General features: G+C 34.4%; 1 protein-coding gene across 1 annotated transcript in view; it reads right to left on the minus strand.

Annotated features, from left to right (window-relative positions):
* Window positions 1-4,533: 4,533 nt before the first annotated feature.
* The window catches only part of TMPRSS15 (transmembrane serine protease 15), a 53,284-nt gene continuing 31,097 nt past the window's right edge, over window positions 4,534-26,720 (minus strand). The window contains exons 18-28 of the mRNA XM_048952073.1: window positions 26,408-26,533; window positions 25,831-25,962; window positions 23,606-23,716; window positions 20,851-20,983; window positions 15,961-16,056; window positions 13,108-13,157; window positions 12,491-12,665; window positions 10,357-10,538; window positions 10,012-10,107; window positions 8,945-9,084; window positions 4,534-4,707 (exon numbers count right to left, since the gene is read on the minus strand). Of these exons, the coding sequence (XP_048808030.1) occupies window positions 4,534-4,707; window positions 8,945-9,084; window positions 10,012-10,107; window positions 10,357-10,538; window positions 12,491-12,665; window positions 13,108-13,157; window positions 15,961-16,056; window positions 20,851-20,983; window positions 23,606-23,716; window positions 25,831-25,962; window positions 26,408-26,533 (1,415 nt within the window). The remainder of the gene's footprint in view (window positions 4,708-8,944; window positions 9,085-10,011; window positions 10,108-10,356; window positions 10,539-12,490; window positions 12,666-13,107; window positions 13,158-15,960; window positions 16,057-20,850; window positions 20,984-23,605; window positions 23,717-25,830; window positions 25,963-26,407; window positions 26,534-26,720) is intronic.

Below are 26,720 nucleotides of genomic sequence, written 5' to 3' on the forward strand. Positions count from 1 at the left end.
TAACTTTTTCTGAGAGAAAATACAAATTTCAGTAACCCAGTGGGCAAGAGTTTAAGAACAGAATTAGTTGTTTCAGTAAATCTATGTAGAGAAGACTTTAAAGATTATTTAAATATGGTTAATAGTTTTTTAGGAATAATGGATCAAAAGGAAGACAAATGGCTTTTCTTGGAAACAGCACTAAGAGATTGATCCCAGCTTTAATGAGGCTTAGCTAGAAGAGTGTTAATTATGTTAATTGGTAGATCTAGAGGTAACACTGATGCATTTAAAGTCCTTTATAAAAAAATATTACTAATATCATTAATGTTCATTCTCTTTGATGCCTTAAGAGCTTTCTGTGCTATTAGGATGACATCTCAGGGTGCTAGCAAAAGCACTCTAGCTGATTTGTTGGTGACAGTCTGGTGCTGTTTAAGAAAGGCTAACGGGTTTTACTGCAGTTTGCAGCAAGAGTTCAAAAGCACAAGTTCAAGTTTGTCAGGCTTTCCATTAATAGAAATGCTGGGTGGGAGCTGGGGAAGCTGGATAGAAGTGAGAGCATATTACAGTTCGTGAAGCCTGCACTGTGATTGCTGATATTGACTATAGCTTCTGAAATTCATGGACAAATGTGTATCAATTTTTCTGAGTAAAGAAAAAAAATAATTTAAGTTCCAAAGCACTAATACTAGTTGTGCAATGCTATCATTGCAACTCTTTTGGAGGCATCTTAAATTTGAAGTTATGCCATGTTTTTATTTCCTCTTTGAAGAAGCTGCCTCCTGTAGTTCAGGTCAAGCATTGCCATTCTTTCTTGCACTATTCTGTAGATTTTGTTTATTCACAACTTCCTTTATAATGATTAAAAATAAAACAAAAAATACTATGGTCCTGCATGATCATCAAGACCAGGGTTGTTTTTCACTCCATGACCTAAATGATGCTTAACTCACCTGAGGGCAAGAGCTTCATCTTCCTTGGGAATGTTTGGGGTAATCACAACTGGATCTTTATGGATTAACTCCTTCAAGAAAATAGGGGACGAAAGAGTGATGTTTAACCTAAAATTACAGAGCTGCCATCTCTTCATACTTTGTACTTCCAAATGACACTTGGCAGTCAATACTGTGATTGGTGCAGCGGAAGTGACAGGAGTCATTTCCATGCTGCAGTCAGGAGAATGCAAACACCTTCAGATGTCTTTCCAAAGGGGCAAAGGTGATTGCTGGGCATTTATCAGTGCCGGCCAATCTTAAATTGTGTGAAAGAGGAATGGAAAATGGCATGCTATGGTTTAGTTATAATGAACTTAGATTTCACATATCAATAAGAAATACTGATTATTGGACAAAATATTTCTATATCATTTCACCAGTCTAAGAAGAAGGAATCTGTTTCCTTTCTTGTATTTTGTTTGCCTAGTATTGAGTTTCTAGATACCAGGTAAAATCAAAACAGTCTTAGAGTCCTCTGTAAAAGATAGTGCAGACAATAAACTGTGCAGTCTTACATCAGTTAGTTCCACCTTTAAGGTGGTGTTTATTTTGCATGCACAACCAATAAATCCCATATGTACACAAATTATTTCATATTTATTTCCCTAGTTTTGCATTCCAAAGGGAGATAGGTGTAATAGTAAGAGAGGAAAGGAGAAAAAAAAAAAAAAGTGTTTCACATTTGCAGATAGAACATGTAGAACTTTATGCAAAATTCCTTTGGATTTTTGGTGGGCTTAGATAATCCAGGAAAGCCGATTTTTATGTGACATAGTACATTAGTGAAAACAGATTTGCTATTTAAAAAAACCCACAAATAACAACAAACACAAAAAAAGCTAAAAACTTTGTCCTTCATATTCATGAAGGACATTAAATTCTACAAACATTAAATTCATGCTACATTAAGTTCTACAAACTGGTGGAAGGAACAATTTCAGGTGACAGATTTCATCAACCACAGCTACTTCAAAAGCAGCTTGTCAACTACAGGCAGCTATGGGTCAGCTCATGCTGACCATATTCTTGCTACTACCCTTAATCTCACAAATTGATGCAGGAGGTGTGAGGCAAGGAACTGACGAAGAAGAGTAAAGGTATAACTAGGTCTCAAATGGACATCATGACTTCAATTTGGCATTCTAAAAAACATTGTACTTCTTGCCTCCATTCCCCATTTTCCTCAAGAAATGTAATTTTTTTTTTTTCCATAGTGATTCTGGCCTTTTGCAAGTAAATAGCATTGCAGATAGAAAGCTCTTGTTGCTTCCTTCAGTCCTTTAATCTTTTCAGGTGCAAGTGTAAATCAGTATCAAGTTCCCATACCCTATTTTAAAATATCTCAGACCTTTAACTCAAATAAAAAATTATCCATGCTGCCCACATGTATTAACATATTAATGGCTGATTTCAACACAGGCTAATATGGGACAGGCATGCTAAAGTAATGGATGCTGAATGAAGGCTATAATTTGCTTGGCAAAGGTTATCCTGATATAAGTTGAAATAAAGTCTTTATTTTTAATTATACTATCTAGTGTATGTTACATATACGCTTCTGGATAGAAGTTTACAATCGGAAATTTTTTAGTCCAGTGTGATAGTTTATTAATGTATATCTCAAAATCTATGCTTTGCATTTTGAGAAGCAAAAAATACACATAAATGAAAGGATATTACTGTATTTCTGGGAACCAGATCTTCTAGTAACTGAATCTGCTTTGATTTGGCTTTTGTATTTCATTAGCAGAATGAAATGCCATTTACAACAGTGATGTATTGTAAATATTACTGAATTCATGTCACATTTTAATTAAGTATTTTAATGTAATTGCTTCATCCACATCAATTTATACTTGATAGCAGAATGCACTTTATTTTCATTGGCTTTTTTCCAATGAAAGAGATGAATAGGAGAAAAAAGACTACTACTGAAGATAAGGTTAGCAGCTCTGAAATGTTAATCAAATAGTTTAGAAACGAATTCAGAATAAAATGAAATATCTTTAGTTAACTTGCAACAATGGCACTGTGTAGTTTGTATGAAAGAGTCTAAGATACTTTTTGTCTGCTCTCTGGCTTGATTACATCTGTCTGATTTATGGACACAGATATATTGATGGAACTGCACATTTTGGTCTGGACCTAATTCCTTGACATTTATGATGACCAAAGGACATTTTTTCTCAGTGACCATCAACCTGTGTTTGTAAGCTTGCCTTGTATTCTGAGCACTTCATATCTGCATTTAACATTGTGAATAACAAGTATGGAAGCTCCTTACAAAAATCATACATCTATGAGTACATGTGTAGATACATATGTGCAGTAAATTAAAATGCATTTTGTGTTTTCATGTATACTATAGAATGAAAAAAACATTAAATTACTATACAATCTATAAGCAGAAATAAAGGACATATATCATATTACACTAACATTAAAACACCATTGAATTTACGGTATTTCAGTAAGAATTATTATAATAGAACTGCTTTTCTTTTGTTTGTTTTTACATATTTTATACCATTTGGACTTCTGTTAATGGGCATCAGGATAGAATCTATACAAAACACAAAATCATTATAGAGAAAGCATAAAATATCAAATGAACCCTAATTAGATTTTATTCACCATGAATGACTGATCCTCATTATTGTCAGTTGTTAAACCATATATATGAGGGGAAGTGTAGTATTGCATGTTTCTACAAAGGTCCATGCAAGTATATATCTATAATTATTTGAATAATTACCAGAAGGTTTGCATGAAAGAAAAACTGAAAAGCAAACAAATTACACCAGAGATAATTTTTGTGATCCATTCAGTTTGCTTGTTATAAAGCAGCATGATACATGATCAACCATTATTCACAATCTACAAACTTCATTTTAGAGCTTTTTGTAACAGGCAAGATAGGAGAACTCTCATGAGCCCAGTTTCAGATAACATATACCTTCATTTTGATATGTGGCAATTACTGAGAAGAATTGACTGTGCATTGAAATGAAAATGCACATTGGGAAATGTACTGTAAAATCATAAAAATAATTCACATTTATCCTGAAATTAACAATTTTTCTGACAATTTATCCCCAAATTAACAATTTAGACCATTTTTCATAAAGCATCTGTGGCTTTAAAAATCCTTCCTCCCTCCCTCTCCTTCTTCTTTCCTTCTTTCTGCCCTTCTTCTTTCCTTCCTCCTTGCCACACTTTACAAAACCCTAACTACACATTTAATACAGTGATGTTCATATAGACTGTTTTCCCATACCATGGACTAATGGCTGATTTACCTCTTACATAAAGCAAACAGTAAACTGCTAAAACTATTAACAAAAGCATAGAATCTATCTCATTTGAAATATTCCTCTCAATTGATAAGGAAAGGAATTTTTAGTTGTCAATGTTTTCCTTTCCTAAATTTGAAACCAGACTGCAATTTGAATCATTACTTTTTTTTTAGATTCCCTAATTATGAGTATTGAATGCCAGTCTGTACTGTATTACTCTGCAATGGCTTAATTGCAGTCTTTAACTTCTATTTCTGTTTTTAAGGAAAATCAGGGTATGAGTAGATGATTTTTTGGATCCAGTCCACAAACATAGCGACCCGAACGTACACTCCTGGTCGTTGGGCAACTGCACACTTATAGCCAAATGATGTCACACCTACCAAAACCCATTGATTACCATCTTCAGACATCAGAGGGCCTCCTGAATCTCCCTGCAATATGAAATTCAAAAGTTAAAAGTGTACAATTGTTAATTGTTTATGGTATTTTTTGTAATTGATCCTTAATCATAAAAATTGCATCTTATCTTTTGGACATCAGAAACATAATCAGTGTGGAATCTTCTGCATAGAAAAAAATCTTGAAATAATTCAATTTACTTTCTTTTTCTTTCAAGACTGCAATTTTAAGCTCCCATCAGTCTTCTAGATACAGGACTAAGTTTCAAAGGATTATTATATGAGGAATGCTCTGAAAGTATTGCCTGCTATTTTATTATGTTGGCCCAGGTTGACATCAGAAACAGATGTGGGTGATATGTCAATAAAGGCTGAACATTTCCACCAGTATTCTGTTACATTCTGTTGCATGTGACAGATGTCAGCAGAACATTCTGACGGAATGGTGTCTTACGTGGAAGTGTGGATGAAGCAAAGGAGTGTCATGGAGTTACTCCATGCGGAAAAAATGCCACCCACTGACATGCATTGATGGTTGCTGAGCATTTATGGAGACCAAAAAGGAGTCTTAGTACAGTGAAAGTTGGACTGTATGAGCAACATTTTCCTATCAAAGACACTATCATAGCTGCTGTGAAAAAGTGGGCCACCTCTGCTGATACAAATTTTAATGAGCATGGAGTGCAGACTCTTGTTCATCACTGGCAAAAATGCAGAGCAGATGGTGGTGACTGTGTTGAAAACAGTGTTTTGTAGCTGAAAATTTGCTCTATCAAATAGTTTAATTGTGTCTATTGTATTTTCTATGAAAATATATAGGAGGCATTACTTTCAGAATGTCCTAAGTACATTTAACCCTTCATTTTCACAACTCCTGGATAAATGTGTAGCATTATTTTTTAGCTGAATCTGTTTAGCTAAGAAGCAGTTCTATTTTCTGTCCCTCCAGAATTTTGACAATTTCAAATTTAGAGGAAATGATGACAAGATTGCCAGAAGAGGAGGTGAGTTTTTCTGCCACCTCCTTCTCAGTAATTTAGGAGTTACAGAATTGTAGTAGTCTGCAGGCATGTCCAACAAGCAGTCTGTGAGCTGCACATGGTCTGGCACAGCTTGTAATGTGGCAGGTTCTTCTGCCATGCCATCATGGCAGTGCTTCTGCCCTGCTGAGTGGCCCAACCCAGCCCTGGGACTGCCCATGGAGGGCACAGTGCAGTGCTGACAAATAATATGGCATTGTACTTAATTAGCAAAGAGATCATGTCAGCTTTCAAAGATTAGAATTTGAAAAGACATTATGGGCAAAAATGTGCTGCCAAATTCTGTGTATGTCAAGGAATGGTTCATAAAGACTCAATAGTGAAACTGAAAAAAGATATGTCATCTCAACAACCTGAAAAAAAACACCTGAAAGATCAAATGAATTCTGTTATAAAAGCTAGCAAATCTAATTGCAAAAAAATCAAAAGTTTTTATTGATGGTGAGTTTATTAAGCAATGTATGGAATGCATGGCGGATATAAAGTGTCCTGATAAAAAAACAGATTTGTCTAAAATCAGTTTATGTCAGTTTATGTCAGTATTATCAGTTTATCAGACCATAGTCAGGCAATCTGAAGAAACATAAATATCTATTGAACAAAATTTGCTAATTTCCCTTTTTTTTTCCTTTGGCTATAGACAAAAGTAGCGCTGCTACAGATATGGCTCAACTTGCAATTTTCATTAGAGATACTGATAATAAACAAGATGTCACTGAAGCAATTGCTTCTTTGGTGTCATTGAAAGACACAACTAAATCTCTTTATTTGTGTGAAGCAGTAAAAAAACACGTTAAAGCAATTTTCTTTAATTTTTGTCTACATATCTGGTATATCTACTGATGGTGCCCCGGTAATTGTTGGTAGAAAAGATAAACTTATAAAATTATTAGAAGATCATGCAGTTTCCATTGGCAACTCACTTTTGATGAAATATCACTGCATTGGACATCACAAAAATTTTATGTGTGAAAGCTTTACAAATGGACAGTCTTGTGCAAATCATCATCAAAGCTGTGAATTTCATAAAGTCCAAGGGATGGAATCATTGCTAATTCTAGGAATTCCTTAGAAGGAGGGATGTTGACTTACGGGTCATCACTTACTTTTCTAAAGGAAGGTGGCTAAGTTTGGGTAAAATACTAAAAAGACTTCATGATTTTCAAAGTGAAGTCAAGTCCTTCATGGAATCAGAAGGAAGAGTTATGCCAGAACACGAAGACTAAAAATGGCTCACAGATTTAGCATTTTTGGTGGATTTTGGTGCTCATTTAAATTAGTCAAACATGTGTCTTCAAGACGTGTATCAACATATCTGTGCTGCATTTCAAACCATAATAGCATTTGAAATGAAAGTTATGGCAAGCTCAAATTACGGCAAATTATTTCATGCATTTCGATACACTGGCTAAACACAGTCCTGTGAACAGTGAAAAATATGTGGATGTGCTTTCCATTTTGAGAGAGTTTTAGGAATAGGTTTCCAGATTTCCAAAAAAAAATCATATTTTTTTTTGTATATTGTGACTCTACTTTGAGTTTACATAAGTACATTACCTGCAAATTTTCAATGAAATATACAGAGTTACAATCAGACCTTCAACTCAAAGTAAAATGTGGTCATGTCTCTTTATCAGGCTTTTATAAGACCAGTTTTATCCAATAAAAATAGATCTCACTTCACAGTCATGCCTTGTTCATGTCATCGCTTTTTGGCAGTAAGTACAATTGTGAACAATTATTGTCAAGGATGAAGCACAGGAAGGGTAACATTTCATAAAAAATCTCTGATGAGCACCTTGAGAACTCACTAGGAATGCCAGTCACTGCCCTTGAACTAGACTGATGCATTAGTTTCACAAAAACAAGGGCAAACATCCTATTAGGTTTTTTTTATGTTTTTGTAGTGTATTTTAACATTTTAATAAAAAATACATTAAAAATATTTCTTGTTACTTATTTATGTTAACTTTATTATATATTTTACATGTGGCCCATTACATTCCTTTCTGCTTATTGCGGGCCAGGCAAGTCAGAAGGGTGGATACCCATGCAATAGAGTGTGGGGACCAAATTTTATTCATTCTACTGCCTGAGTAGCTATGAATGTCTTGCTTCGATGAGAAAGAAAACAATGATTATTTTTTATTGTTTGGTTTGAAGCAAGTTAATTCAACTAGTATTATTGTTGTCTTTTCATGACCCTATGAAGAGAGCTTTAGGGGAGACTTCTGTGGGAACTCAGTCATTAAAATACTTCTGTCTATAACTCTAGGGCATCCACAAAAGTTCAAAGGCTGTGACAGCAGCCTAGAGGACAAAGTAGTATCAGGACTCGCTTGCTCCTCTTTGCTTATGGTTGAATGGTCATTGATCACAGTGCTGGTCACTTGTGCTCTGTATCAACTTATAGTGCTACAATTTTTTTTTTTTTTTTTTTCAGTTTGAGGGACGAAAAACAAAAAGAGATGAGGAATCACAGACATTGAGAAAAAGGCAAACCAAATAGGCTTGCATACATTCCTGCTTGACTAACGTAGCCAAACTCACTGTGCATGATAAAGATTTAGGGTTGCGATAATAAAGTAAGAGGAGTTATGTGAGGATGCTCCTTATCAGATCTGAGGAGAACCAGTCTCCATGCCATGGACTCCACATTGCTGGAAGAAAGATTAAGCGTTGACCAACACCGTGCTCTTAAAGAGAAGTGTTACATAATGAGCAGAGATAGAATGGATAGATGTGAGAAACAGTCCCAGGAAGTAGCCTGTAAGATAAGTGCAGAAAGGCAGCTTCTCCAAAAGACTGTGGTGTCCACGCATGAAATGTTTCTAAAGCCTACATATTCTGGGGAAATACATCATTGCTCTACCCCTTTCACCGTGAGAAGCATTTTTGAGATTTTTTTGACCTATTTGTTATGCATTTCTCTGTACCTTACTTTTTGCTAAAAGTCTTCCTCCTTCCTCAGCAGTAATTATTCAAAGCTCAGTGCATAAAACATCCAGTCCACATATTTATCTCCTTCCACTGTTGTTTGCATTGAGATCATACAAAATAGACTTTTATCTTTACAACATGTATTCTGATAAAGAGGTAAATATTGAGCATAAAAATAATATTCATAGACAGTGACCATCTGGATTTAATGACTGGAGTATCAAAGAGCACTTTACTCCATAATTAGATGTGCTATGTGCTAGCAGTGAGAATTAGCCATTTATTCTTACCTGACAGGAATCTACACCTCCCATGTCATAGCCTGCACAGATCATATTCTCAGTAATAGTATATTCTGGCAACCATTCCTGGCATTTTTCATTTAAAATGAGAGGAACCTCTGCTTCTTGCAATATATTTGAAGTGGGACCTGATGAAAATACAGAGTACATTTACGTGCTGCATTAAATATGTATAGCATGTTCAGAACAGTGATAGCTTTGTTCTTGTTCCAACATGTAGGCATGTTACTGAACAGCAGGAAGCCCTGCCAGACTACTGTATTATTCAGGTTTATGCCCCTGTAACACAATCACTGATTAAATGGTGCTCATTAACTGAATCCTGTCTTTCATTTGCGTAATGGGACTGAATTTGGTTGTAATTAAATGAAAGTTACTAAAATCAATGACTATGAACTTACTGTAGAGAGATCTAAGAGCTTATTAAAGGCTTAGAAGCTTGGATTTTCCAGTGTTTCCACGCTATTCGTTGCATATCTTTGATTGCATATATCTAGTTTTTATAAGCATTTCTATTACAAGTTCTTACTTAAAACTTTAAATACAATTCTACTCTGAAAATATGGATACAAATATGTACAAGCAACCATGAAAGTGAATTTGCATTTTTTATTTATTTTTTTAGTTTATTATTTTATAGAGACTCCAAATTTGGAGCATGTGATATAGAAACAGAAAGTACATTTCACACTACACTCAGTATTCTTGGCTTCTGGGGAAAATAATTTGAACACTGTCAGAAACATGAATCTTTGTTCTTTCTGATCCTTTCATCTCCCCAGTTATCTGGAAATAAGATGTTCATATTCTGTAAATTGAGAAAAGTAGTCCTCATAACGACTAAGGAGATGCAATAAGTTCTTTTATTAATTTAATGATTGGAGATGTATATATTTTTTCTAATAAATATGTTGTAACTTTATTTCTTTAGAGAAGAAATGGTGGGGGAGTGGAATAGTAGAAAACTTTTTTCTAGAAGGGCATATCTCTAACCTGTTTGACCTTAGCAGCTTCTGTGGAATCAGGAGCAAATTTTCCCAGCATAATTTACCCACCTTCATATCTAATAGCACCCCAGCCAGCAATGGAACAGTTAATGCCTGGTAGAAACTGTTGATTTTCTTGCGGTAAGCAGATAGGTTGTATGTAATCTGTGAATGCAAAATAAGCAATCAATTTCAATCTCTTTTCTTCATTCTGTTTTTTTTTTATGAAGTCACAAAAGAAAGTATTCATTAGTTCAAATTCATTTTTGGGACACAATAACCAGGAAGTAGTGGATGAACTCAAGAATAATTAGACTGTACAAAATGTACAGCCATTCACTCCATCATGGTTAGCATATTTAGGGTTTAAGCAATATATACGTTTTGTGGAAAAATACAAACTCACTTACTTACCTGTATATTGAACTTTGTTCTGAAGATGCATCAGAGCAATATCGCTGTCTTTTGTAAGTTTGTTATAGTGAGGATTTATAACTATTTGATCAATGTTTTGAACTACTGTTAAAGTGTCTGTCATATTCGACTGGTCATATAAGCCAAGAACTGCTTTCCATGTAGATGGTTGTAATTGCCTCCTGGAAGTTGCAAGGAATATTCATAATTATGAATGATTAATGAACTTTCTGAAAAATATGTTAGATAAAATGCTAATCTTTAAACTCATTATAATAAGTAGCATGCTCTCAATTTCCCCTCAGTTAATAGGATAATGTAGTAGATGTCCATACAATTTTGTGGTAGTTATATTATCTTAAACATTCATACTGTAGTATGTGATTGACTTTTGATTTTAAGCTTATATGCGTTATTTAGAAGAATTAATCATACAGCAGTGCAGTGGAATAAGATACATTAATTAAATCACTATGTCATTTTAGCATTGGAAAGAATACTGCTGACTGCCCACAATGCAATTAGCATTGGTCCTAGTTAGAAAATTATGGAACTATCTGAAGAATAATAGATTACAGTGTTGTAGTAGAAAGTATTTCAGCTCATTGACTCAGAAAATTGGTCCCTTAGTTTTTTATCTAAGTTGAAAAAAATATGTTCAGACAGCTATGGCATAAATCTACATGCTTGTTTTTTTGTTTTTGTTTTTGTTTTTGTTTTTTTTTTGCTGAGACATCTGTGCTGGTTTGAAACTAAGCTTTCTGAGGTTTCTAAGCTAGTGAATGCATGCATTTGCTAGTTTTTTAATCAAGTTCATTTTTATTCTAAAACATTATTTCAGTCTGCTTGATGTATGGAATTGGTTTCTGTTTATCTTTTTGACTGACATCTGGAGGCTACCTTGTTCTAAATTAGCATTTCAGTTAACTATTCAGAATTAAGAGCTAAAAATATAAACTGTTGCTTAAAGGAAAAACTCCAGCAAATTCAACACAATAAAATGATATCTAAGTGAAAATAGAAAAGTGAAATAGGTGAAAAGGAAGCATCAGTGTAAGTGTGGATTTGTCATGTGCAACCTAACATGGCTTGATCCCCCTCATTTCAAGGGCTTTGTGTGGAATATACTCCTGTAATGGAATGAGGAGTCATTCTTATACCGGCATAGCCTCCCCAGTATTATTACTTAGCTATTCATAATGAAAAATCTACTATAGTTTTGAATAATAACGTTTGTCTTTGCTATTGCAGTTTCTGAGTGTCTTCTTCAGTACTAGTTTCTATTACAGACGTTATGGAAACAAATCTTAGAAAATATTTATATGCATCACTTCTTTGTGGTACAAACAATGCTATCTGGAGGACATTGCAATATTGCCTGATCAATATTTATGAATCAAGGTTCATTCCAATTATGCACAGTAGATCTTGATCAATCTGTGATACTTAACAGGTGGAATGGGAAAAAATGAATTTACCTTTCTTAGATACTTAATCCTTTAACCACTACATACCATCCTCTAACCACTAACAGAGATTCCTGTGAGTAATGGAGGCCCACGTTGCTTATAGGTAAAGTAAAAATGCTCAGTATTAATACCATGTATTTTAAATGTTCATTGTTCAGAAAATGGCTCTTGGTTTCTATGACTGTCTGCTTTAAAATAAGGACTGAGGATTTACTTGTACGTAGCAGAGCTTTACGTGATTCAAACATAGTAATTTAACAGTGAAGTAGTTATTAATTTTTTATATTAGAATCACAAATTATTCATTATCTGATACATCCTTAGTCAATCTGCACATAAAGCAAATGTTTCACGTGCTTTCTTAAAATGAAAAAGACATGGTATGGATGTCATCTGGCCATCTCAACAAGTCAGCAGGATGCCCTGCAGTCAGTGGAGACAAAGATGCATTTGTGAATCTGTAATAATTTCATTTCAAACATCTAAAAAGTACCTCCTACCAATGGTTTCAGTATGATACTTTGAAAGTGTGATTTGCTCTGTGATTGACCAATGACTCAAGATTATACTTCAGCCCAACTTTACTGACAGATATCCACCATTTAGGTACTTGCATGTTGTGGGAGCATCAGAATGCATTAACTTATGAGTACAGTGAAAGTTACCCATATACACAGTGTGCTGCTGTCACCAGCCATTCCTCATTGACAAGGGAGGCTCCACAAACGGCTCTGGAATTAAAACGGAGTGAGACAATCCAAGGCCAAGCCTCTCTTCTGGCATCACTTCCACCTACAATCCTTGTTCCTTTGTTCTCAATTTCCAGGCGTTTTCCACAAGCTAAAATAAATGCATATATGTATTTTAAATAAATAAATGCAAATTTGTAGAAGAACATGGTATGCTTTATTTGAGTAGTTAAATTCTTGGAAAAATAGTCTTGGTACTACCTGACCTGCTATTCAAAAATATTATTACTGTGGAGAAAAGTTTGCCATTTTATAGCTGAAATCAAGATGCAACTTCGTAACTTGGATTTAGATGTTTTATATCCTCAGATCTTAAATTTTTGTATATATTTGCTTTCAGTATCGACCCGTCTCCAGTGTATACTTAACTCTGAAAACAAGCGAAGATTGTAAATTTTGCTGTGTTTATATCATTACAAGCATGGCTTTTATAGTCCATTTCCTAACCTTTCAATTCAAACTATAAATGTTAGGCTTTATGGACTGAACAATCTGATTTCTGTGTGAAACATTCCCAGGGTAAATGTACTTACGTTTAATGTTACACTGCAGATGAATCACCAGGTTGTTTAAACAAAGTTCTCTAGAAGGAAAGTATAATTAAATCACAAGTATCTGCATACCAAGTAACTCTTTCATATATATAAATGTACATTAGCTTCATTCATGACAGATTCTAAATAAAACTGTAACTGCATACTGCATTTATTTTACCTTTTGAGAAGTTTTAATAACTTACCACTAGAGATCAGTGTAACCAAAGAATTTTGAAATGGTTAGTTCGATATCACTGTATCTTTTTTACTAAGATTATAGTGCACAATAAAATATATAGCTGCATATAGAGGGGAAGGAATTATTTAGCAGAGATATAAAGCCAGAGCCTGAAGAGCATGAAACCACAGATCAAAACTACTCAAGCATTTCTGATACCTAGAGGTTTTAAGATTATCTTCATAGCTTGTAATGAATCTGAACACTTGGGACAGTGTGTGTGCTAGCAATTTAAATTGGATACACAGAAATATATCAGAAAGAAAAAAAAGTCAGCTAAGGGCTAGGTCACAGTATGCATTTCCACTTCATGTTTTCAAAGAGATAAAAGGAAGCATTCTTTAAGCAGAATATAGCATTATGCATCCCTCACTATGGTTGCACTAAAATTTGGCATTTTTTGTGAGAGAAATAATGAGTGACAGCCCAGCAAGTGAGAACATGTAACCTTCCCCTCCATCCCTGTCTAATTAAATCTTCATTATGGTGAGTGTAAGAGGGTGAAATATGCCTCCAGCTCTGTATTGTATCATACAAACTAGCCAATCTAATACTCAGCTTGTCAGATTTGTCCCTATTTTTATGTTGAAATTGGGGTCTATCTCCCACCATCGGTACCTACTGATTGCTTAGTAGAAGGTACTTTATGGAAGCCCACTTTTTTGTCTATTTGGAGTAAGTTTCCAGTATGAAAACCATTTCCTTGCCTGCATTTCAATTTATCAGTCCTCAGTTACCCCTTGGTTAGCTCAGAGTCCAAAAGGCAGTAGAGTCACACTACATGTGCTAAATACCCATCCTACGTAACTCTGTGAGCATTATCTGTGAAGGAGCATGCTGGGAAGAAATCTTAAATCTATGAGTATGGTCTCACTTAGGAATGGCAAAAAAAAATATGCCTGTAGCATCTGCTCATGTGTATCTTCAAAGCAGAATTTTGGCCCATACAAAGCAATTCTGCCAAGAAATCCATTACCTAATGGCATCAGAGAACAGTTACGCCGTTTCCGTACTACAGCTTTCAGGTATCTGTATGACCCTTTACGTTCATGGCAGTTACTCTTGAAACTAAGACCAAAGGCAATGTGAGAAGTAGCTTTTTAAAATTTGATTACCAATTTGATTTTTTAATTATCAAATCTATGTGATCATTCTAACATACACACAACAAAAGCATGTGAGACTTTAATGGTGTTACCCTGTAAAATGATTCCTATCAGTTTTCTAGATGAAGAATATCTATCTAGATACCCATTTCATCAACAGAAATACAACTAAGATTAATGAACTTATTCCATTCACTCCTGCATCAATTATCTTTAAGTGTTTAAGAGATATTAACAGAAGACATCTTTAAATTACTGCTGTTGTTTAAGATCTCTTGTGGTTATCCTTATTTAGACATGTAGTCAAGAAAAACATGAAAAGTAACTTGCAGTATCTCAATTGTAAAATATCCTTTCACCACCAGTAAAAATGATAAATGTTGGGATTAACAGAGTATAACTGGAACAAACAATGGATTTATTTTTTTAATATAGAAATAATACAGCATATCAAATTAAGAATTCTACCCGCTTTGCTACCATGTGGTGTGCTCATAAAGGAAACCTGAAAGAACATGGACTCTTGACATCATCCACATCATTTCATCATTTTAGCAATTATACAGTAATTTTCTGCGTCCATGCTTGTAGTAGGATTCCGGGATAATGTTTGTTACAAACCTTCTTATAAGCAGAAACTCAGTAACTGAAGTCATTATATAATGTTTTATTTGACGGTGGCAATCCTTTCTACTTTTTAGAGGTGTACTTAAACCCGGTATTTCCTGAGAAAGTAATCCTGGGCAAACATTATATTTTCATTTAATCTACAAGAAACACTGACTGACAGTTTGTATGACTTTTCAGAATCACTTCAGGTGTTATTTGGAATTTTGGATAAGGATGTAACGCATTCCAAGGATCATTTCATCTAATGATAAATATGGAGACACGACATGAGAATGACATGTGGAAACATTTTTTGAACTAAATTAATTTGCCTAAACATAGATACAGCTGTTGTCCTAAGTGTCTTATCAATAAACTCAATGGATTACAAAATGCGATTCATCTTATTCCAGAAAAGATAGCTAGACAAATTAGAATTTGGAAATATTTTTTTTCTCTGTTGATTTTAGGGAGAACCAAGAGTGATATTGATGTATTCATAGTTTAGAGATCTCTAGATAAGAAACATTTTATAAATAGCATTTTCAAACAAAATGTGCATGTAAAAAGAAATGTAAAAGTAACAGTATTAATAATTTTCACAATAAATATATAAAAATATTGCATAAAATTATACCGAATGCTAAAAATACATCAAGCATCTCTCTTATTTAAAATTTGCAATAGGCGAACAAGAATGGAAGGTGGAAAAGTGAACTGCACAATGATACATACAATTCAGCAGTAGACACAGAATAAAACCTATTTCTATGGTCCAGACCTCATACAGAATCACATTAGTCTTCAGATAAACTTAAGCTGGAAATTAATGTATAAATCATAGTCACTGCACTTGCATTTTTCCTTAGTATGAGGAAGCAACCTCACTCTACTCACTTTTTTGTAAATATTAGGCTCTGATTAGCTACTTCAGTGATGTCGACAAATGGACCATCTCCAGTGAATAATACAGTTGATGACATATTTGAATTCCTGGAAGGAAAAGACACACATAAGTATTTTTAGAAATTTATCCTGTTTTATTGGTGGAGGACTGTCTGGGAAATGATGATGTTTGTGGAATTATCTGGAGATGTGTGAGGATTAAAACTTTCACAGATTAAAATGTGACTTGCCTAACTTCATTCACCTTATCCTAAGAACTCCAGTGCTACAGTGGAGAGAAAACAATTATTTTAATGAAAGTAAATTATGAGTTTATCCTCTTTTGTGCCACAGTGAATGGTTTGCAATACTGATTCTTAAATATATGGAGACAGATTGTGGTGGTATGGCAATAAAGACTGAAGCTTCTTGACAGTATCCCATTATATGTTGTTGCCATGTGACAGTTGGCAGTAGAGGGGCAGTCTGACAAAATGGTGTCTGGCATGGAAGTGTGGATGATGTGAAGGCGTGTCATTAAATTTCTCTATGTGGAAAAAAATGCCATCCATTGATATTTGTTGACTCTTGCTGAACGTTTATGGAAACCAAACATCGGATGTGAGCATGGTGAGGTGCTGGGTGGTACATTTCAGAAGTGGTGATAGCAACAGTGGATTGATACTGCTGGTGCAGATTTTTTATGAGTGCAGCATGCAGGCTCTTGTTCATCAATGACAAAAATGCACAGCTAATAATTGTGACTGTGTTGAAAGTTAGTATTTTGTAGCTGTGAATTTGCTCTATCAAGTAGTGCTATTGTGCTCTTTAGTTTCTTTAGCTGTTATAGTTTCTGTGGAAATAAATAGAAGGTATTATTTTTGCAGCAATCTACTTAAATGCTGAAATTTCTGGATTACAGGCTGGATCTTCTCTGATCTTTCCTTTAACAATAGGGACTTTATTTAGCTTCCTCATCTTTCTGAAATAAAATCTAAAGTGCTTTTTTGAGAAAACCTTTGGTAATTTCATTTGATTTATTTGTATTCTTTGAATTCCTGAGATACACACAGCAGGAGATTCCTAAATATTATCAGTGATTGCAAAACCAAGCTGCTCTTCTTTCAATTAATGTATTGATAAATGGTGAGTGTTTCTGTAAGTATAAGAAATCATATACTTTTCCTGGAGCAGTGCAGTTTAGTAGCAGCAATGTACTATTATGTATTATTATGCAGTAATTCCAAGTCACAGCTCTTAAATATTCCTTGATTCAAGGCATTATCCAACACATACATATGGTGTACTCAAGACAAAGTGTTCTAATAAGATTGCTTTGCTAGAACTGATTAGCATTCAAAATACAGTTAGTTTTTAATTAGAGGGAATGATAATGGAATATTATGATAGATTTTAGCTCTAGTAATCTAGCTCCTTATCATTTCAAAAAGAAGAAAGATTAACACCATGGGCCAGATCTTAAAGGTGATGCGTAATTTGAGTTTTCACTGGGGATCTACTGTTAATGAAAATGATTTATTAGAAGTATTGAAGGCTATGACAAAAATGGCCTTAAGGAGGTTAACCTACGAATTAAGTAGCCCTCACTAGCCAGAATTTACAGAATAATTTTGGATAAGTTTCTTACACACAGATCTACAGAGGTATTTACGGTTTCAGTCTCTATCTATGTCCCTGATATGATCAGTAAACAATGAGCAGTACCAAATGTTAGGAAAGATTCAAATGAAGTGGTACATTTCTGAATAATTATTCTGAATAATAATGCCATTTGTTCAATAACTACAATTTTTTCTCTTATCTAAAAAATAAAAATAAAAATCCACATGCTTATTTGAAGAAAATATATTTACAGATTTTTCATTCTATTATTTAATTTTCAGGCTGCAGGATATTTGTAATTTGTTTTATTTATGCTTAAGTCACAGGGTGGTGTTTCTGCTTTGTCCACTGATTTTATGACAAACAGGAAAACAATACTAAAGAATTGCAGCAAATTGTCAATAGTGAACACTTTCTTTAGTATAAAAGAAAGGCTTTGTTCACATGTGGATTCATATGAAGAACAACTATTTCCTAACTGCTGATGTGCACACAATATTTTTATAAGAAATCATGCAAATAGAAAATAAAAATAACCTCTCTAGGCTTTCTTGATTTGAAAAGAAGCATCTTATAAGAGGGGTTAAACAAAGGTTGCTCACAGTTTCTGAACATGAGTGGACCTGGAAATCTCCAAAAAACCTGAATATGAAACTTCTCTTGTGGCTTCCAGGTGACAACTGACATGACATTAAGTCTATCACCAAGCTATCAGGACTATTCTCATTCTGGCTGCAAACACGTCCTCAATACACTGAGGAACAGGTTCTTTTCTACATCCAGTCAATGACTTTTATACCATTTTGCCACACTGGAAAGCCTGAGTCTGGCAGTCAGAAGTCAAAATGATTTTATCTGGTATTTCTAGTAGCTAGGCATGTAGCTACTACTACTGACCGTTAACTAGTGGAGTAAATGAAAATGTAAGTGACTTGGGCATCTCAAACATGACATTTTATTTCAGTTAGTTAATTTTCAAGAATTTTATGAGTTCATGAATAAAACAGGCTGCAGGTCTGCCAACACTGGTCCTAAAGAAACAAATGTATTTGAAACCAAACAAAGGAAATGGTGGAAAGATCAGTGTCTGAACTGATGGCTTGTAGAAAATCAATGCTAATAATGACAACAATAATCAGGCATGGCAGTGTCGTGCACATGGTCACAAAGCACATACTGAACAAAGGATCCTTCTTTAGGTTTCTCAGTTCCACCACTCTGTGCACCTTTTCTCTGGACTCACTTTTGTGTATCTGTGTATTTGTGAATTATTTCCCTAACCTATATTTTCGTAGATGCACACATGGGCATCGCTCTAGATTTGCTTGTTTGGTACATATCACAAATACAACAGCTGCATACTTGAAGAATGGAGGCCAAAGGATTCTGATGTGTGATATACTAGAATCTATTTGAACATTACACTTTCTAGCTCAGCTACATAAATAATCATCATATGCTGCAGGGCATCGTTTCACTCCTTTTCATAAAATAAACAGTAAATGAGACTAGTAAATGTATAAGCAGTTAATAGCAAAAGTAAATAATCCAGATTAACCTTAGACTCTTTCTCTGATAATTCCAGGTAATTATTCAGTAGAGCAGCATGAGATACAGCCTATCAAGGACCTACTATTACAAACATTCATTTACTAACAAACGTGGTGCTAATCGTTAACAAATATGCTGCAACAAGGAGATAGATTAAAAGAAAGTATAAATAGTGTGATATTTAAGGGATTTCTAGATTTGTGTGAAAGTTTCATTCTGCTATCAGGATTTTTAACAGAAGTAACACCCAGGATATCAGAGGTGATGCAATTTAGTTATAAAAACACTATTTTTTTAAAAACAATGCGAACAGGTAAAAATCTGAGCAATGCAATTAGAAAGAACTAACCAAGAAACTTAAAAGAATTTCTTTGGACAGGAATATTTGACATTATTGTAGAGACAAACTCTAAAATACATTAATACAGAATGTTATTGAGACAACAGCATAAGTAATTTTAAAATGTTAATAGAAAGTGCCATGGAAAACAAAGTTCAGTGAAGCCTATCAATTATTTAAATATAAACTAAACCATTAGACCACAAAATGACTAGAATTCAAAAGTTATAGAGGAAAAAGAGGCAATGACAGGCAGGGAGGGAGAAAGAGGGAGAGGAAGAAGGCTAATGGCCATTGTAAATGGATGAGGCATCTGACTCAAAGAACACTTAGTCATACTTCCTGTATCCTTATATACATGCATGAAAAAGATAACTACATACCAATATTACAAATAGGATTTGTGCATCTGATACGTACACAAAAGCAGTACTTAACCAAAAGAAATAAGAATAAAACAGTACCTATTCATTGGATGATTGAAAATGCTTTCAAATAACATTTTGTCTTTTTTCCTAGCCCTCTTTACTTTGCCATTTCTACAGTTAATTTATGAGACAGGCATTTGCAGGCATCTTACTTTTGTTGGAGAGCAACATAATAAACTGCAAGCTAAGAATTTTATTTGATTATTACTTGAGTAAATTACATTCTCTAAAAACCTCAGCACTGTAGGAAAGACATTTATTATTCATTGGATGGCAGTGAAATTTCATACAGTGTAAGTGGGGCCAGAATTCGGGCCATAAATTTCTGTAAAAATACAACACTTCTGCACTAAACTCTCCTCGCCTCTTCCCTGGAAATTCCGCTGAATAGCAGCATCTGAAGACAAATCTGCTTTTTCAATCATATGCTTCCCTCCTTCCTCCAGCCGCAAACACACCTCAAGTGAAATAGTTTCCTACCCCAACAACTCATTTTTAATGATAGGTATGAAATGTATTGGTAGCCCAGTTACAGGATACTCAAGTGGTTATCTTGAATTTACATGAAATGAACATCAGCATGACAGTAAAGTAGCCAAGGATCCTGTTTTCTCAAGATCTGATTTTGTGCTGTTCTGGCAAAAATGAAGACATAAATGATGACACAGTGATAAAAGACTAATGCTTTCACATGAGACTCACAGTGTTCTCCTATATGTGTACTCATATTTAATCTGCTGTTTTCAGAGTTAGCAATACAGTGATGAATGATGTAAAAATAAGCATTGTGACACATACAAATTTGTTCACTGATTTGGAGCTTCATTTACTACAGAAAAGTATATTTGCTTCGGTTTTTATGGGTGATAACAATACCATTAAAATGATGAGAAAAACACAAATTCACAAACTCAGCAAAACTTCAAACAAGTTACAAGAGCATTTAATATTTTCACTCACCCTAATCCCAGCTGCTGGCAAACACTGTCTGAAATCTTTTCATTCCAATCAGCTGCACATGCCAGGTGCCATACCTTCCCGATCCTGACCTGTACCAGTCCTTCAGTGCTTGCAGAACCATTAAGCAATCTCACTGTAGACCAAAATGGACAGAAGCATTTTAGATAGGTGATTAAAATACAAAGGAAAACCACCCCCAATGAAAAACAAGGCAGTATGCACAGATTTATTATTTCTAGCAAAGAACAAAAGAAGTAAAGATGTTAAGATGCACTACAGCAGTAATAAACCCAGCATGTTTAGGATATTGCATTCCTACGGGGAGGAAACATTATCTTCTTCTATATTTCTGCCACATGACAGTTTCATAGCTTGTATTTTGCAAGTGTCTCGTGAAAAGACAGCAAATAGTACATTTTCCATCTACTCTAAGCAATATTTATTCTTAGCCAGCACTATGTAATTTCCAACTGCTTGTGAAGTTTTAGCTATACAATGGTCAGTAATGATAACTGGAAATAAAGTTTTAAAACAGAGCTAACTGAAAAATAGGATTGTCCAGTTTCAGTTGCTATGAGAACTTTTGCTTTCACTGCAGCTTAAGTTAAAATAATAGTAATAGCAATACATTTCTCTGAAAACCAGTATTTCCATCAAAAGTTTTCCAAAAGAGAGTGTTCAGAAAAAAAATTTGTAAAACCATCAATAATGTGGTGAAAAATTTTATGCTATTGGCATGGTGACTGAGGAAGTTGGAGTGGAAGGTCAACAGAATCCTGTCTATAGCATGAGCTAAAACTGCATTTGAAACAAGTAATGGTTATTGCCAGCATGAAGTAAGGAAGAAAAAAACACAAGGTATTTGTAATTTACTGGTTACTGATTTTTTAAACTAATACTAGCTCTCCAGAAAACTATTTTCCACTGCTTTTTCCCTAATAATTAAAGCCTTTCCATAAACTAACAAACAAACAAACAAACAAACAAATATTTAGGAATGCCTCTTTGAAACTCAGAGCACATGAATGAAGTGATATATGGGAGTAGATTAATGGTAAACTTCAATCATGCTAGATTTTGGAGTACTATTAAAAATCTCAGAATTGCATGCAGTTTGAGATTTCTCCAAATTATTTTTGACATCTTTCCTCTCTCCTACTTGAACTATAATTCCTCTTCCTTTCTCCTCATCACTTCTACATTCATCTCCAAACACACTTCTGTTAAGCCATAAAAGACTTACCCAGCACTCAAAAGTTTAATTCAAAATTTAATTCAAAAGTTCATATATTTTACTACTTTCCATATGAAGACATATGTTATGTTTTCCCTTTGCTGCCCATGGGGAGTTTCAAAAGTTGGAAGTATTTGAAAATGCCAGTTTGTCAAGTTTAAAATGGCAGGTATGATAAAAAATTGAAATTCAGGAAAAGGAGCAAGTATTTTGGACACTGAAAAGACTCAGTGTGATGGTGTCTAATTAAATTTTCATTTTATTTTAAAGATTAGATTGATTCAGCCAACTTTTGGATTAAATGGGTTTTTGGAAACAATTCTGCCAATCCTTTAATGTGAGGTAATTTGTTAAGAAGGAAAAGACAACCCATGGCAAAATAAATCTTTGGGAAAGCATACAAAATGTTAAAGTAGGTGATAGTAACTTCTCCAGAGCTTTAGCAACGTCTGGAACAAGACTTTCCAGTCCTCTTTGCTTAAGAAAAAGCTGAAGTGAATTTTATTTTGTTCGTTTTAAAAGGCAGGATATTATTGCAACAAAATAGTTAAAGCATTAATATGAAGGCTGAATTTGGGCTTTCATACACACACATGTATATAAAAGATGTTGAAATCAATAAGAACTGTCAGCATACATCTAAGGACATATCTCAAGCACAGAAGTCCTCCTTAAAACAAGGGCAGATGATGATGTACAGAGCTTAAAAGCCTGCTTTTAACTTTCCCATTAGTGCTCCATAATACAGTGTCAGAAAAGCACTTTGTCAGGAACAGAAATTTGGTTTTTGCTGTAGGCCCAACATGATTTTAACATCAGTTTTACATTTAAGTTGTTGTTTAGGGAATATTATTTCCATGTTATATGAAATGAAGCCGTATGTTGTAAACCTAAATTTTGGAAATGGCCATTTTATTAGAAGATTAAGCAACAGTAGCTGTTGCTTTTCCTGTTGTAGGAATCTGCACATTCGCAGTGAACAACAGATGCCACTTTTGCAGCTGTGCCATGTCTTCACCCTGTGGCAATGCCTACATAAGGTGGAGTCCAAGCAGTCTGGAGGGCGCCACATGACACAGTTTGACTTCCCACTCACAGAAGTATTTGAGAGTTTCTGTCAAGAAGATTTAACCCTTACCCCACACTGCAGCATTTATACTGCTATTAATCTCAAATTACTTGCAGGAAAAAGTGATAAAATTTGGAAATCTGAAATGGATGTAGGGGATAGCATGTAATGAGTTTTCATTATATTTTGAGGTCATTATAAGCAGTCACTGGTTTAAGCATAGAGCAACTTTCTACCTTTAACAGAAATTTCCACCAGATTACATACATTGACTCAGAAATGTGATTTTGCTTTTCTATCCCTGACAAAGCCAACAGATATTGATGTGTAAATTTGCATGTCTTGCATGCAGTTGCAGTAGTTCACACAAGCTGTGTTATTGTGCCTGTTTGCCTAGGTAACACCTACTAAATATACATGCATCCTTTTTCTATGTATGAAGGGAAACTCACTGCATTTTTCTTCATCAGAGCCATCTTCACACTGAGGTAGCTTATCACAAAGGTTATCCAATGGTATGCACTCTCCACTACGACACTGATATTCTTCAGGTGAACAAGCTCCTAAAGGAGAACAGAAAAGGAGAAGGAAATTATAATTACTAGGTTATATTGATGTTCAATGCAGATCATCCAGTTTACCATAAAATAAAATTGATTGAATAATACAGAGGACCTTTTCCTAATGCCCTTCTGCTCTAATTCTGTTTTCTATTTCCTTGCTTCCCCTTTCCTTTCATCTCTTTTTCAGAATAAAGACTATTTTTAGATAAATAGAAGGGAATATATATCACATATAGAGTAAATATAAAGCTATAATTATTTCTGTGTCCAAAGTGTATTTTTAACGCAGTTTATTTTGTGGAAGTCTTATTTAAGGCAAGACAACTGCTGTGTAACATATATGGAAAAGAACATGATTTCTAAACACATTAACTGGCAACAGCTGATGCCAGATTTTCCACAGAAATCATTTTGCATGGCTAGATAAGAACAAGATTTTCCAAATCTGCCTTTAAAAAAAATTATATTTTATACCACAAAAAGTATTTATTGTCAAATTATGCTCCCATATCAGAATCTCAGTATTTCATGGAAAAATAACATGTGAAGAAAAATCTGCTTTTCTTCTAAAATTCACTTAATGGCAATGCTTTTATCTTTTTATTTTTATAGACCTGTAGGCTAATGAAATTAATATGTGTCCTTTGGCTGCAAAGATCATGAATAAGCATAATTCTTTTGGAAATGAAAACCTTTCGATATATTTAAGAAGAACTGGCCATGGCCACTTTGAGAACTCTGCCTCACTAAGCTTAATTCTTATTTTACAGCCAAATGTGGGGAAAAGTTCATTTTTGCTGAACCAGCTGAAAGAAGTCTTAGCATTGTTGGACTTAATAAATGTGATAGAGAAGGAAGAAAGAGAAAAAGTAAAATGGTCTTATGCCAGTATAAATCTGCATCTCAGTCTTGTACAATGGGAGTTGATTTTGCAACAATAAATCAATGGTTAAGATTTTTGAGATATTAAGAAAATTAATTTAAGTGCTACTACTAATCTGTAAAAGAGTTGCAGCTATTTAACATGCCTGAAGATACTTGTCTTTATGATACTTAAAGAAAAAAAGTTTAGGTTCTTGTTTTGCTTCTCTACATGCAAGTGAATGGTACTGTATGCATCTCTGAACACACTGCTTTTCCATTCTCTTACTTCTGTTGTCAGACTTCCACAAAAGTAACACAAAAACTTTATTTCAGTTTCCATAAGACTTGTTCTAGAGACAGTGACAGCGTAAGTTTATCCTTGTAAGCATGTTGCTCTTGCATATACTTTTGTATTTGGCTCAATTTTGTATGTTTTTGGAGAGACAATCACTGAATTTTGCAAATGACAGGTCTAATTGCAATCAAGAAAAACAGAACTATTTCATCAGGGGAGAGACTAGAACCACACTGCTGTCCAAATATGTAAAAGTCCCTTTTCCCAGATTTTTCGCATATTAAGTGCACTGCTGGCAAGTTTACAGAGGACACAAGCTAAGTGGTGCAGTTGATACAACAGAAGGAAGGGATGACATCCAATGGGACTTGGTGAAGCTTGAGAAGTTGGCTTACGTAAGCTTAATGGGATTCAACATTGCTCTTGAGTTGGGGGCAATCCCAGATATGTGTACAGACTGAAAGAACTCATGGAGAGTAGACTTGCGGAGCATGATATGGGGGTCCTCCTTGTGGAGGACCTCCTTGTGGGCAAAAAGCTGGCCATGAGCTAGCAGTATGCATTCATGTCTCAGAAGACCAATTGTCAGACATTAATGACATCATCAAATGTGTAAAAAAGTGATCTAATGACAGAGCTTTAATAAACAATCATTAATATTTGCCCTCTTATATTTAAAATGTCTATCAGCCAAAATAATGAGTCACTTTTTCACATACAATTGCAGAGAATTGGAGATGGTACAGATACTGACCAATAGGTTATTTTGTAAAGTATCAAAAATGTCACTTTTTGTTCTAGAAAACATACAGTGCAGATGGCTAATTAGACTGCTAATCTTTTTAACTTTTTTGGTATTTCTGTTGACTAAGGACAGAGAGACACCCTCTAAGTGCACTTCAATTTTATTTCAGTTCTGGTATAAGCTCTTAAAGACAGGAGATCATATACTTACCTAGATTGTAGCCAGTAGTAAAGTTTGCAAGAAATCCCTTCCCTGTTGCAATCTCGTCCGTAAAAAGAGTTACTGTCATCTGGTTTGTTGTAGAGAAGACATCAGGCAATGGGTCGTTTCCTGTATAGACAGCTATTCTCCAGGAGAACATGAAGATATTTATGTTATTTTGTTCTTATTAATTTCAAAATGTTTTAGGATTCAGTGCAAACACTGCTACTGCATGAATGCAGCTATTTCTCAAAACTAGATGCAATAAGATTGCAATGTCCAAAGCCCAACCCCTAATTTGACACATCAGAACAGAAAATAATGACACTGTTTGTCCAGGAGCATGAACAGTATTATTTACTAAGTTGTTTTCTCTTGGTTGTATGACAAGCTAAGTGTTTACAAACACTTTGGAAATGCAGTGTCACATATGGTATGTTATCTCAAGTTCTTCTCCTACTTTCCAAGACAAATGAATATGAAGAAATAAAGAAGAAAGAGAGAATTAATTTCCTTTACATTTGATCCACCAATTTGCTTGAGTGGCCTGATTGCATTCATTTTACTACACATCAGTGTTACTTGCCCAAAAGTAAGGAATCTTGTCCTCTGCCATCTCTGATTTCAACAACATCATAAATATTTTCCAGATCAAAAACCTGAAAATGAAGTTGAATGTTTTTTCCTTTTTCAGCATTTAAATACCATACACCTAGAAAATAGTAACACACAAACACAAAAATCACCTTATTGTTTTTTAGAGTTTACTGTGCAATTTTCATGAAAAAAAAAAAAAGGTGTAGAGGTTTAAATCTTAACGTTAAAAGGAACTAATGCTGTCAAGACCTAAAATTTTGTTGACTCTGGCTCTCTAAAATACCTTTGAAAATTGCATTTAA

Source organism: Lagopus muta, chromosome 1 (assembly GCF_023343835.1).
Source record: "Lagopus muta isolate bLagMut1 chromosome 1, bLagMut1 primary, whole genome shotgun sequence".
NCBI classification, from domain to species: Eukaryota; Metazoa; Chordata; class Aves; order Galliformes; family Phasianidae; genus Lagopus; species Lagopus muta.